Below are 12,911 nucleotides of genomic sequence, written 5' to 3' on the forward strand. Positions count from 1 at the left end.
ATTTCAAGTTGATATGATTCTTTAGGGTCTTAATGAAAAGTCTATAATATACTTTGGTTAAAAATTCCCAATGGTAGTGTAAAACAACACCTTTTTTTACCTTGCCAAAACCAGCTTTGCAAAAATCATCTTATTCTGGTTGAGGCTGCTTTAAATGCAAATGAGCTCTGTTCGCCCCACCCCTCTCTTCTCTCTGTGGAGTGACGAGCCTGTTTACTTTAGCCGCATTTAGCCGCTAAACTTGCTAACTAGCATATTATTAGGAAAGGCGATCACAAAGATTCATAAAAAAACCCTTATACTTCCTTCTGCTGTAAGTGAAGCTGGATCACAAATGATTTGCGCGAACATAGACGGATATATGTAGATCGGGAGGCGCATTCCCTTCACAAACAAATGTAATCCACAGCATCTTGAGCGGCTCAGATGTCTGGAGTAAATGACGACCACTATGTTCATTGTTACATCCAGCAACACAACACCTCAATTGCTCAGTTCTTGTCTAACTTACATCCCTGCTCCGGCATCGAAACATGGAGGCTGGACTGTTACAACTGATCTGAGGTAAGACGCTCATGTCAATCAACTATCGTGGGAGCGGCCTCTGTCGTTGTAAAGCAACAACGACAGGCATCTGAGAACGGCTCGATGGATATTATTTTTACAAATTACCACTGCATGGATTTTTTATCATTACAGGGTAGATTTGTACATACACTGCAAACACACATTAATGTTCAAACAACGTAAAAGTGAACTTAGCATCCGATGACCCCTTTAAGAAGATTTTTCGGGAGAGTATTAATCTAAAAGCAAAATTTATGACAATATTCTAAAAATATACTATTAGGTGAATGTCCTATAGGCCTACATGGGATGCAGTCATGGTCGTTTGCTATCATTTTAGCTAGCTCTCCTCGCTGAAAAAAAAAAAAAAACATATATATATATATATATACAGAGATTTTAACGGTTTCCACTGCAGATACTATTATAAACATTAAAAACCTATTTTAACTATTAACCAATAAAAACATTTAGAAATTGTTTTCTGTAGTGTGTTTTGGGACATTTTCCACTGAGTTTGTGGTTTTAACAAGCCACCGATAGAAGGTGGCAGATTACCAGTAAAACCCACAGGACCCAACACAATTCTCATTATAACCAGTAAAATTATTACAAATTCTGAGTTTTTTTTTTTTTTTTCTTCATCAGGGCTGACTAGCATCTCAGTTTGTGTTAATCTAGTTTGTACTCTTAAATCAAATTAACTTACTTTTCTTTAAAATGCAGTCTCTCTATCTGTCCAGCATTCCCCAATCTCTCCCATTTACTCTGTATGACTTTGTCTGTGTCCTTTCTGGTCTCCTTCATCCTCTCCGCACTCCCGCCCTACACTGGCTCTAATTCCCTGCTCACATGTATGGCTTAGTCCACCACTGCACTTGGAACACAGCCGAAAACGGCACAAGATTAATCCAGGATTCCACCTACAACTGGACAGCTCTAAATACTACTGAACCCAACCAGACTATTGCTTTAGATAGACGTTTACATATAATAATGGCTGCCATATTATTAAATCCTTTTCTATTATGATGGAATATTTATCAACAATTAATGACAATAACAAGTAATTATTTTTACCCCTGATATTTTACAATTATTGTGTCTATTTGCATATGAAATGAAAACACATCTTAAAATCTGTAATAAGGTATCCAGTTGTTGTGTTTTATCGTCATCTTGGTTCACAGAAAAAAGATGAGGCAAATCAGGATAGTTCTCATAGAGTTATGGACTGATACATACATACACTTTTAAAAACAAAACACACACACACTTATCATCCACATACAGACACATATAAATAAGAAACACAAGCCAGATGAACATAATGTACATAATAACATTTACAAAAGTTACTCCTCCCTTTGTTTCACAGTAAAGAAGAGTACAGGAAATAATGATGTTAATAACTTAACAGACAGAAACTCTTTAGTGAAAGGATGGATTCAATTTAAATGATATTTTGCCAGATGTGTGTTGACAGGTGGATGAGATATTTAGCGGATAGGTGCTTTAAGGGCAGCATCCACTTCCTCTTCAGGCAGAAGGGTGTGCCACTGAGCCACAGGTCGTCTGGGATTGGCCAGCATGTCTGACCAGTGGCGCAAACCCACTCCACTAGCACCAAACCCAATCCAGCACTTCCCAATTGGATCATTGCTTCCCAGTTTATCATAGTCGTAGACAGTGATCAGCACCTGAATCTTCTACAGGAAGACAGAGGAACAGAGATATAAGTCAACACACATTTAATCTGCTTTGTTCTTTCTCATCAATCCTGTAAACACACATGATTCTACTTGACTGAAAAATGTTTGGCTAGGATTTAAGGTCATTGCGCACTGAGTCTGAAATTTCCGTCCAAAAATTTTGCATGTTAAAAAATAAATATGACCTTGCGTTGTGTCAATCACGTTTACCCACTGTCTCCGAAACTTTCGTCCGTCATAAAAAAGTTTGGATCAGGTTCGATTTTTTGTGTTTTCGCATCCATATTAAGCATTTTGATAGAAAAGGAAAGCAAATACAAAAAAAATAGAAAAACACATACAAAATTTTCAGACTCAGTGTGATACTCTGAAACAGGTATCAGAAATATTCAAAATTCACTCCGATTTTGATAGTAAAATTAGCAAATAATTGAAAAGTAAGTAACATTGAATTATATGTCAAATTCTCAAGTAGAAAGACTTAAATATACTGCAATAATCTGTGTGTATTTACAACTTTAAAAAATAATTTTTACAGTGCAGTAACATTAGCACATTAAACATACTATACAGTGAAAATTTTAATGCGTCAAAAGGCCCAAAATATAAATCTGTCAGTGTATTAGATATGCAAGTAGTCACGGAAATGTGTTTCAAACATGTTTACCTGAATCTGAGCAAAGGGGATTTCAAAGCTGAAGCTTTCGTTGAAGTAGGGGTTCAGTGTGTTTTGCTTAACTGTCGTCTTCTTCTTCTTGATGCGCTTTCCATTGTGTTGCAAAACCACTTTTACAAAAGGATCTAAGACAGAAAATGAAATAAAAAAATAAGAGAGAGGCACTGTTATATGGAAAAAGCCAAGAAATGCAGCTTAGCACCATATAAAAATCAACTTAAATTAAAGTCACATTTGATGTGTAGATAATGATTTCATTTTAATATCAAGTACAACACACAAAGGAGATGTAATTTTAACATCATAACACTACCACACTAACCTGATAAACCACCCACATCCATCTTCTTCAGGTTCTTGGCCTCCATGATACACACGGTCAGCTTACCAGAGGTGGGCACATAGCGCAGGGAGATACAGATGTCTCCCAGTTTTTCTTGCTGTTGGGGAAAAAGAGCAAAGCGTTTAATTTAAACAGGCTGTGGCATCTAACAAAAATAAGTTAAAACAGCCTGAAGGAAAGCCTTACTTCCTCTTTCTCTCCTCCGACCAGATCTTTCCATTCATGTATGGGCTGGCCCAGGTCAATGCTGTTCATAGGGATTTTGATCTCTCCAATTACATCATGTTTACCAAAGCGGTCAAAGTCAAACACCTGCAGGACCAGGGTTTGTCCTGCTAGATCATTAAAGGGGATCTAGAAACAGAAATAAGTCGAGTTGCATGTATTTGCTGTTTTTAGAAAAAAAGGTATGTTGCACTTATTCTACCGTGAAATTAAACAGGACAGATAACGTGTACGACAAATTGATTTTAGGCTAAAAACATTCCCAATGTGTATAAGGACAGTGCTGCAATACCTTAAATATGAATGTCTCGTTAAATACAGGACACAGATTCTTGCGCTGGACCTTGGTTTCGAACTTTTTCTTCTTGTCTGGTAGCATATAAACTTTGACATATGGGTCAGAGGTTCCTCCCATATCCATGGCAGGAAGGTCTTGGGCTTGCAAGATACCGACAATAAGCTGAAGGTTGTTGAAGAAAAGGTTGTAGGTCAGGTGTTCAAAATCAAGTAGCTAGTCATCACAATCAGCATGCATGTTAAGAACATCTTCTGTTGACCAACCTGATTGTCAGTGAAGTTGTAGTCCAGAGTGTACTCCAGTTTGCCATAAAATTCTTTCTCTCCCTCGCCCTCTCCTTCTTTTGCTTGTTCCTAAGTATGGGAAGTATACTTCAGCAAAACTTAAAGCCAAACTTGACTCATTTGTTCTCAATAAATGAATCATTTGACAGATCAAGCTCTGAAAGAGCTTCATTCACTATGCCCTTCACTCTTTTACCTCGCCTCCTTCTTCATCTCCTTCCTTTTTCATCCTTCTTCGTCCTCCCTTCCTCTCTCTGACTTTCTTCGTTTTTTTCTTCCCTCCCAAGCACTTCTTATAGATACAGAAAGCAAAGCAGCCAACCAGGGCAAGCACGACCACAACTATGGCACCAATGGCCCACATGGGCACTGTACAGTTGAGAAAGGAAACAATGATCAACATTTCATTTCTGTTAGTAAAAAGACAAACATTAACCAATCGCAGATTTTCTGCTAAATGATGGATAGGTGGATGGAGGAACTTACATTTGATTTTGGGGTCTGTTGATGGAATAAATAAAAACATGAAGGGTGTAGATGGAAATGGAAAAAAAAAAAAAAGGAATTAATTGATCACATTCACAGATATATACAGTATGATGGGAATGTGTTTTGTAATGATAATATGATGAAATATGAATGATCCCAGCTGGCACCAAATATCAGTAGACATAAACTTTGGCTGTAGATGAAAATTGGGTTGATGTGAAAAGACAATATTGGAGAGCCGATGAATTTTGGTTACTTAATACCACCAAACCAACAAAATATCAATGTCTAACGAGGTTATATTTTAACGCTGTGGATGTTAAAGGGACAGCGCACCCAAACATGAAAATTCTGTCATGATTTACTCACTTCTAAGTTGTTCCAAACCTTTCTTTCTTCTGTTAAACACAAAAGAAGATACTTTGAAGAATGTGGGTAACCAAACAGCTTCTGGTCCCCATTGACTTATATAGTTTTTTTGTCCATACTGGACAAAAGTGGACCAACAACTGTTTGGTAACCCACATTCTTCAAGATATCTTTTGATATCCTCTCAGCAGAAGAAAGGAAGTCATACAGGTTTGAGGGTAGTCTCAGCCTCAGACATTACGCCATTGGACCGTGCATATGGCACACAACATAACAAACACTTCAGGAATTGGTTGAAACATACAGAATTTCTAGGAGATGTGTGTGTCATATTCTTTAATGTTCCGCATGGAAACAAAGATGCCGTGATGCCAAACCCCATCATTGAATGCAAAAAGCTATTGTGTTTACAACTGTGGCAATGAGCGCTTATCAAATTCAACCAAACACTAGATTTTCAAAAGTATTGGTCTGTTATTGTAGGGACACAATAGATTTTTTAGTGCGCCTCAACATGACGCGGCACAAGACATAACGTGATTGGTTGCTTTACCTGCCAGTAGCATGGCCTGTTGGGCAGTCCTTGGCCATTCAAAGTGGCCAAGGTTCCCAGACCTTTTGCCATCAGTCTGAAGATCTGCCTATGCAAGACTAGTTTGAGGGTGAGTAGATGATGACAGGATTTTCATTTTTGGGTGAACTATTACCTTTAAGATTATCATATTTAACAGATGTTGGATTGGGTATCATACTTCACGACTAAAAGTCAATGTTGGACATCAATATGATATTGGCATGAGACGATACCATAACTTAAAAGCATCAAAATATCAGTGTCAGTATTCTGCGTCACGCTGACATTGCCATGTCATCCTGACTTCATCACCGACATCAGAACCTTTCAATTTAATATTTCTGTTTTACAGAGATGGTGGCCTGCTGGAATATGATTAGTCAAGTTTAGGGCATTGACATACAATTAGTACTTACTAGGTAGATGGTTAAGCTCATTGAAAAACTTGTTCTTCATGTTCATGAAGTTGTGGGAGTGGTGAGAGGGAGGGGGCGGAGGGGGTGGAGCAGCTTTAGGCTCCTCCTCTGATTCTGCTGCCCTCCTCACACGATGCTGCATGCTGACCAATCGCATGGCTGATCAGCTAGAAACATAAAACAGACTGTTACTGTCGTAACATGACCTACATAAAGTAAATTTCCCATAAATCCTCTGAAAAATTAATTTAATGTGCCTATTTTTTTTTTTAAATAATGTGCTACTTTCTTTTCCTTCTGTCAAGCCCACACTCTCTTTCTTTCCCTCCCCACCTCTGTCCTGTTTGTGTCTGGCTTAACTTTTGATGGCATGATCTCTGATGCTAGAGCTCAGCATGCAGTGTTGGGGGTAACGCACTACAAGTAACACAAGTTACGTAATATTATTGCGTTTTCCAAGTAACTAGTAAAGTAACGCATTACTTTTTAATTGACAAGAAAATATCTGAGTTACTTTTTTCAAATAAGTAACGCCAGTTACTTTCCCCCCATTTATTGATTAAAAGTCATGTTGAGAGAAATCAGGAGTAAGATGTTAATTTTAGAATAAATGTGAACATGAATTAATTCATCTCACTCACAAAAAACAGATTCAGTATTCCTCAAAATGAATAAAAGCTGTGAAATTCAACTCAGAATATGACGCAAACCTGCAATAATTAAACATGTTAAACAATACAAATATCCTTTATGCTTTTAATCCCATTGTATTAACCGATGTCTTTGCTACCGACCTTCGATGATCCAGTTCAGCCATACTAATGAGCAAAGATTACTCAAGATAATCTAACATTTGTTTTCCTTTTTTTATTGCTGAAGATTTGACATGTTTTTCTTCTGCAGTCTGCTGTACAGACATGAATTTACTTTTCTCAAAGCCTGAGGCTTTTGATGTGAAAAGGCTTTTACATTTGCCAAAAATAGAATTTTTTATATTAAAAACAAACAAGCAAGCCCCGCCCAGATTTAAAAAGTAACGCAAAAAGTAAAGTAACGCATTACTTTCCATTAAAAGTAACTAACGTAATTCGTTACGTTTTTAGGGAGTAACTCAATATTGTAATGCATTACTTTCAAAAGTAAGTTTCCCCAACACTGTCAGCATGTCCATTATTAATCCTGGAATTGTAGCAGGTCAAAACATCCGTGCACATGTAATGCCCATGTGTTCAAACAATATAATGTGCTCATAAACTCTGATATGTGTTATAGATATTGACACACAATGGTTATGTTTCCATCTGCCCTACTCTGCTGAACTGACCTCGTCACTCTCAGCAGGTGCGTAACGAGATTAATTGCCAAAGCTAATCCAAAAATCCTTGGGTTTAAGTAAATTAGGAACAGGGCCCTCCCTGAGCCACCTCACTTTCACACTTGAGCCTACACAGCCAACGACATCTTGTCACCAGACGCCATGTAAGACTAAAAGCTGCAGGCAAGAATATATTGAGCAGAAAAGTCATGGTTGGATTTATGAGGGCAGGAATTTCCCTTCCAATCTTGTTTACCCATCTGCCACATAAACATGTTTTTTTGCTAGTCACAGTGAAAAAAACAAATGTTTTTGCTAGTCACAGTAAAAAAAAAGAAATTCTTCATTTTATTGACCTTGCTGGGTTATCATAATTAACCCATTTTTTTTCTATTTTTATGCACATGATACCACACCAATAAAATGGTTAAAACTTTAATACAATATATTATACATATTATATATATATATATATATATATATATATATATATATACATACATATAATATGTATAATATTATATATATATAATTTCATTTACTGTAATTGGTTTTTCATCCATTAAAAATATGATTTAAATGTGTTAATGTGTGAACTTCTTTAAACATGCAAAGTCAGTTACATTATGTGTATATATAATTATTAGGTGTATATAAAGAATTGCGTAAATGTGTTTGTTGTTTAGAAGCATCATTTATACAGCTGAATTAATGTACAGTATAGCTCACCTGTGCCTCAACCACTCAGAGAAAATTGTAAATATAAATTAAATCTGAAATATTTTATTTTTATTTAGATATATTTATTTAGATATATAATATAGATGAGGTAAAAAAGAATTACATACATCTTGTAGAATATGCAAAATGTTAATTATTTTACTGAAATAAGAGGGATCATATAAAATGCATTATTTATTTTTTACTTAGTACTGAGCTGAATATATTCCACATAAAAGACGTTTACATATAGTACACAAGAGAAAATAATAGCTGAATTTATAAAAATGACCCTGTTGATTCTTAATACTGTGTTGTTACCTGACAGAAAGGAGTCCCTCGTTAGTCTTTTTCAGGTCAGTACTAAACAAAAAATAACATGCAGCTTGTATGATCCCTCTTATTTTGGTAAAATAATTAATATTTTGCAGATTTTGCAAGGTGTATGTCAACTTTTGGCCTCAACGGTATATGCTTATTTATTCATTTATTTATTTATATATTCATTCATTCATTTAAATTTAGAGAAAAAGCTAGGGCACACGTATATTTGATTAATGTTGCTGTTTTTTTTTTTTTGTTTTTTTTTGCTATTTTTCATATTTAGTATTATTTTAACATTTATATTACATAATTATATTACATACATAACATTTTATAACGTGTGCAACAGAGACGACGAAGTGATTTCTTCTCTTTTCTCGTCTTTTCCATAGAGAACAGATACCTTCAAAGTGCGTAATCTGAGAGTTCAGAAACCATCATTTGTGTCATTTACAGACGCGACTGCACTAATCTGGCTAAAGACTGCCCGTCTCTCACTGCGTCACAGGCCATCAGGCGTCACACGGCCTTGTGTTTTTTTTTTTTTTTTTTTTTTTCCTTCATCGCTACTTTGTCCACCAGCGGGCAGAACTGCTGTATTTTCGGATTACCTAAATCTCATCCAGTCCTCTTCCGTTAAAAAAAAAGTAAAAAAAAAAAAAAAAAAAAGGGTATTTAGTACTAGACACAGTTGTCCAAGACTGAAGAGCATCTACGCACAATGGCTAAGCATCAATTTAGTCGAGCAAAACTAATCTAACCTATTGCGAGAGCTTATAGAAAAGATTTGCTGTTGTACAAAATGTCAAAAAGAAAAAAGAAAACGAAAAACACATCGCGTGTTATTTATTAACGCCACTGCGCTATATATTTCTAAATAGTTTTCACTTATTTTTACGTTAAATTTAATGAGTGTGAAATTGAATGGTCTGTGGGTTGTGTTGTAGCCTATATAGTCTCCATATGATTTTAACTGGTGGTGACAATTTATTCTTTAAATATTTTGAAATGCATTCATCCTTTTGCCGCTCACTCAAACTACATCGTGACACATTTTTAAGTAGTTACACAAATTCCATGTAGTATCTTAATTGTATAATAATCATGAAATAACTACAAATATTGTTTACAATCATTTTAAATGACACTACTTGACATGTCAGTCAACACCAAAATAGTACAGCCTAATTACATGAGTAAAGTGGAGCCGATAAGCAAACATTTCAAACTTACCTGATGGTGTGCTACTGGTCCAAATCTCTAATATAGGCCTAGATAGAAACCTGTGCTTTGTTTAGAGAGGACAGTCACGCAGCAGCCCTCTCACACACTGCTTTAACTTACTCTTATCGTGGACCTTATCATCTGTCCCTCTCTCTCCCCAAAGCGCATTTGAAGCGCCAAACCCGCTTTCACTTGGATTAATCGTGCCTCCCTTCTGTTCGCAGTTACGTGCCCTGGGTTTTCTCATGTGACAATTTTACTTCATCCATCTCGTACGCCCGTTTATCAGTTTGCTAGTATCCCATATAATCTCCTGCATGCTGTTTATCCGATTCTAATTTCCAATATAATTTTCGTTCAGTGACCCCTCAGAATCGGATTATAGTCGGTGGCTCACTGCTGCTAATAGGCATGCTTGAAAGGGCATAATGAGGCTGTAAACTTTGTGAATTGGATATGAAATGAGGACAAGGCGTCACATTGTTGACGATTAATGAGATTTACCTACTGAAAAAATGATCTGAACCACAACAGGCCTTGGTCCTTCAGTGTTTATGATTGATGTGCGATTATTAGGTTTACAAAGGGAAACACCACCATCATGTGGTGAAATGAAATACTACATTAGTGCAGTGCAAATTCATGTTAATATTTAGGTTTATTCATTTAGCAGACCACGAAAAGATTGTTAGTATCTCTGTATATAATATTAAGTTGTTCATCACATTTTATACTAAATACTAATGTGCAGATGTGTCAGTGGCATGAGGATGGAGAGAAAAATGATATGCCTCTTCTGTTTTACTTTATTCTATTTTCTAAGGTTTGTTGTCGCTGTTACGCTATTGTGACCACTTTTCATAGTCCAACAGTCCTGCATTTACACCTTTTTCTGCAGGCAGACAAATCCATATATAGTCCAATGGTCATTACAGCCCACTCAATGCATCCCACAATTTTAAATAAAAAAAGACAATGTGTTCAGCTCAGACGTTTTATTTAATTCACCAGGAAAGCATTGCTTGATGACAGTTGCAAAATGGCTTTTTAAAACAGTGTTTTACCAGTTAAAAGAACCTGTTCTTGATCTTAACCTTTCAACCTATAAGACTTCAAAATTTAGCACAAGAGCTGTGTGATAGGAACATATTTAAGAGAATCCAGGGTGTGCTTGTCAAACAGGTACTCTGCCATCCTGTTGTTGCCAGCATCCATCTTGGAAAGGTTGGTGATGTGGTCACCAATCTTCTTGATGGTCTCAACCTGCTCATTCAGGTAGTGAGTCTCCAGGAAGTCACACAGCTGTTGGACAAGAAATCAGAAAAGAATGTGGTAAGGATGCAAAAATGCTCATTCAGCACTGAGTGAAAGTCACACAGCTTTAAAGAGACAGAATTTAGGATGCAAAATTCCCAGCGCTGACTGAAATTGCTTTAAAGAGACAAATATATGGAGGATAATTTAGAGTCACTCACATGAGGGTCTCCCTTCTCAGAAGCGAACCTTATGCAGGTCCAGCAGAGCCTGGTTGACGTTCTTCTCCAGCTGAAGAGCGCACTGCATAGCAATCAGTCCATTGCCCCACACATCACGCTCTGGTTTCTGAAGAGAGATGCAAACAGTGAGTAGTGAGCATGGCATACAGTCATTCCATAAGAAAAAGGTCTAGAGGTCTTGTTACAATGTTCAAAATCAAAAGACTTAATTCAAAATATCAAAACACCTTGACGTCCTGAAGGACGATGCGTCCTCCTCTCTTGTTCTGGAACTCCATGAACTTCTCGGCATGTTCTCGCTCCTCCTCACTGTTCTTCTTGAAGAACTTGGCAAATCCTGGAAGGGCGACATCATCCCGTTTGAAGTAGAAAGCCTGAACAAAACCAAAGATGGGAATGAGAATGGCTGCAATTATGTCTTAAGGAACAAAGCTTTAAAGTCAGACTAACTCACACATCAACAAGACAACAACTGTAAACAGCCTTGGATGGTCCCATAAGACTGGTGCGCACTGTAGCTACTGCTCATGGCATTTCATAGCCTACTGTTTTATACTACATTTATACAATTTTATTGTATTTTTTATTTTCTAAATCATTGTTTTATTGAACATTTGATAGAAGCGAATACGTTTTGTCAAGAATAAACATATAATCAATCAGTTTAGCAAAGTGATAAAGCCAATAAGAAACACTTACCATGGAGGTGTAGGTGTATCCAGCGTAAAGCTCCAAATTGATCATCTTGTTGATCAAAGCCTCGCAGTCGCGATCGTAGTTCTGGCGAACCTGAGAAGTCTCCATTTCGGCTTTTATTATCAAAATGTTGGTACAAAATAAATAAGAATTTTTAACAGATTTTTATATAATTTCCAGTGAGATCGAAGTTCCGTTCAATCACTGTTGAAGCAAGAACCTCTTCAGATCTTCCTGAAGCTGTGAGTGAAATGAAGGTGCACGTTCATCTTATATACAATGATGCGTCATTGAAACTAAAAACCAGCCAATCAAAGAACGAGCTGAGTAACAAGATGAGCAGACTATTCTTTTTCATTATTAATAGCATAGTAAGGTTCACTAGTCACAATTACAAGCATGTTTTGTACTCTGAAATGTAAATACTTTTTTCTAGAACAAGTAAGCCAATTCATTTTTCAGGAGCAATTTTCTAATTTTCCATGGATGGAAAACTACATTTAAAAGTACCAGGTTGCATCTATGATGTGTGAGAAGCTGGTAACACTATAATAGGAGCCTGTGTATAATATGGCAAATATCATGGGACAATCCTGCTGCAATAACATACTATTCCACTATGAAGATCATGTCATTTTGCTCTTGGTAACTGTCTTTAGATACTTTAGACTGATTTGAAAAAAAGCTGTTTTTTTCTTGTGACCTTGTAGATTGACAATGAAAGCTCATTCTGTGTCAGCAACAACTTCAAACTCCCAAGAGCCAAAATGGAGCTGCATCTCTGTGACTCAAATTTTCCTCTCATGGAAGATGCATGTATTTGTAACCTGATCAGCTTGCTAGGTTACCAGTTTAAACTGCCATTGCAATATATAATATGGGTCAATTTGTTTAAATTAAGATTTATTCATGAAATGAAAGCTGTATAAATAAGCTTTCCATCTATGTATGGTTTGTTAGGAAAATATACTTGTGCTACTTAAGACTGGTTTTGTGGTCCAGGGTCACATATAAGAAACAAGACTATTATATGCTCCTGTATTTGTGAGCTCTTAGAATCTGTTGTTTTTCTGCTCACTGAAAAACTTGCGCTGTTGTTAGTTTTACTGAATCATGTAATGCTTGTAATCAAGTGACCTTAATTTTACAGTGTTTTTTCAGTGACTGTTCAGTGTAACATTGC

At 36.4% G+C, this 12,911-nt stretch overlaps 1 protein-coding gene and 1 pseudogene across 1 annotated transcript; both read right to left on the reverse strand.

The window, feature by feature from the left end:
• Positions 1-1,713: 1,713 nt before the first annotated feature.
• syt5a (synaptotagmin Va) lies at positions 1,714-9,803 on the reverse strand. The gene is made up of 9 exons (XM_051099733.1): positions 9,546-9,803; positions 5,954-6,120; positions 4,302-4,474; positions 4,085-4,174; positions 3,816-3,983; positions 3,485-3,652; positions 3,278-3,395; positions 2,947-3,080; positions 1,714-2,276 (listed from the first exon to the last, which is right to left on the reverse strand). The coding sequence occupies exons 2-9, from the start codon at positions 6,108-6,110 to the stop codon at positions 2,067-2,069; spliced, it is 1,218 nt and encodes a 405-aa protein (XP_050955690.1). The 5' UTR covers positions 6,111-6,120; positions 9,546-9,803; the 3' UTR covers positions 1,714-2,066.
• Positions 9,804-10,655: 852 nt separating this feature from the next.
• On the reverse strand, positions 10,656-11,887 carry LOC127158842 (ferritin, middle subunit-like; annotated as a pseudogene).
• Positions 11,888-12,911: the final 1,024 nt, after the last annotated feature.

The sequence above is a fragment of the Labeo rohita genome, chromosome 3, assembly GCF_022985175.1.
Source record: "Labeo rohita strain BAU-BD-2019 chromosome 3, IGBB_LRoh.1.0, whole genome shotgun sequence".
NCBI classification, from domain to species: Eukaryota; Metazoa; Chordata; class Actinopteri; order Cypriniformes; family Cyprinidae; genus Labeo; species Labeo rohita.

Bases quoted from the DNA above. Each gene is read 5' to 3' on its own strand.
- syt5a (XM_051099733.1), bottom strand. From the start codon at position 6,110: ATGCGATTGGTCAGCATGCAGCATCGTGTGAGGAGGGCAGCAGAATCA. The intron at 4,475-5,953 runs GTAAGTACTAAT...TCAACTGTACAG, and splicing joins TGAGCTTAACCATCTACCTA to TGCCCATGTGGGCCATTGGT. The intron at 3,984-4,084 runs GTTGGTCAACAG...AACAACCTTCAG, and splicing joins ACAACTTCACTGACAATCAG to CTTATTGTCGGTATCTTGCA.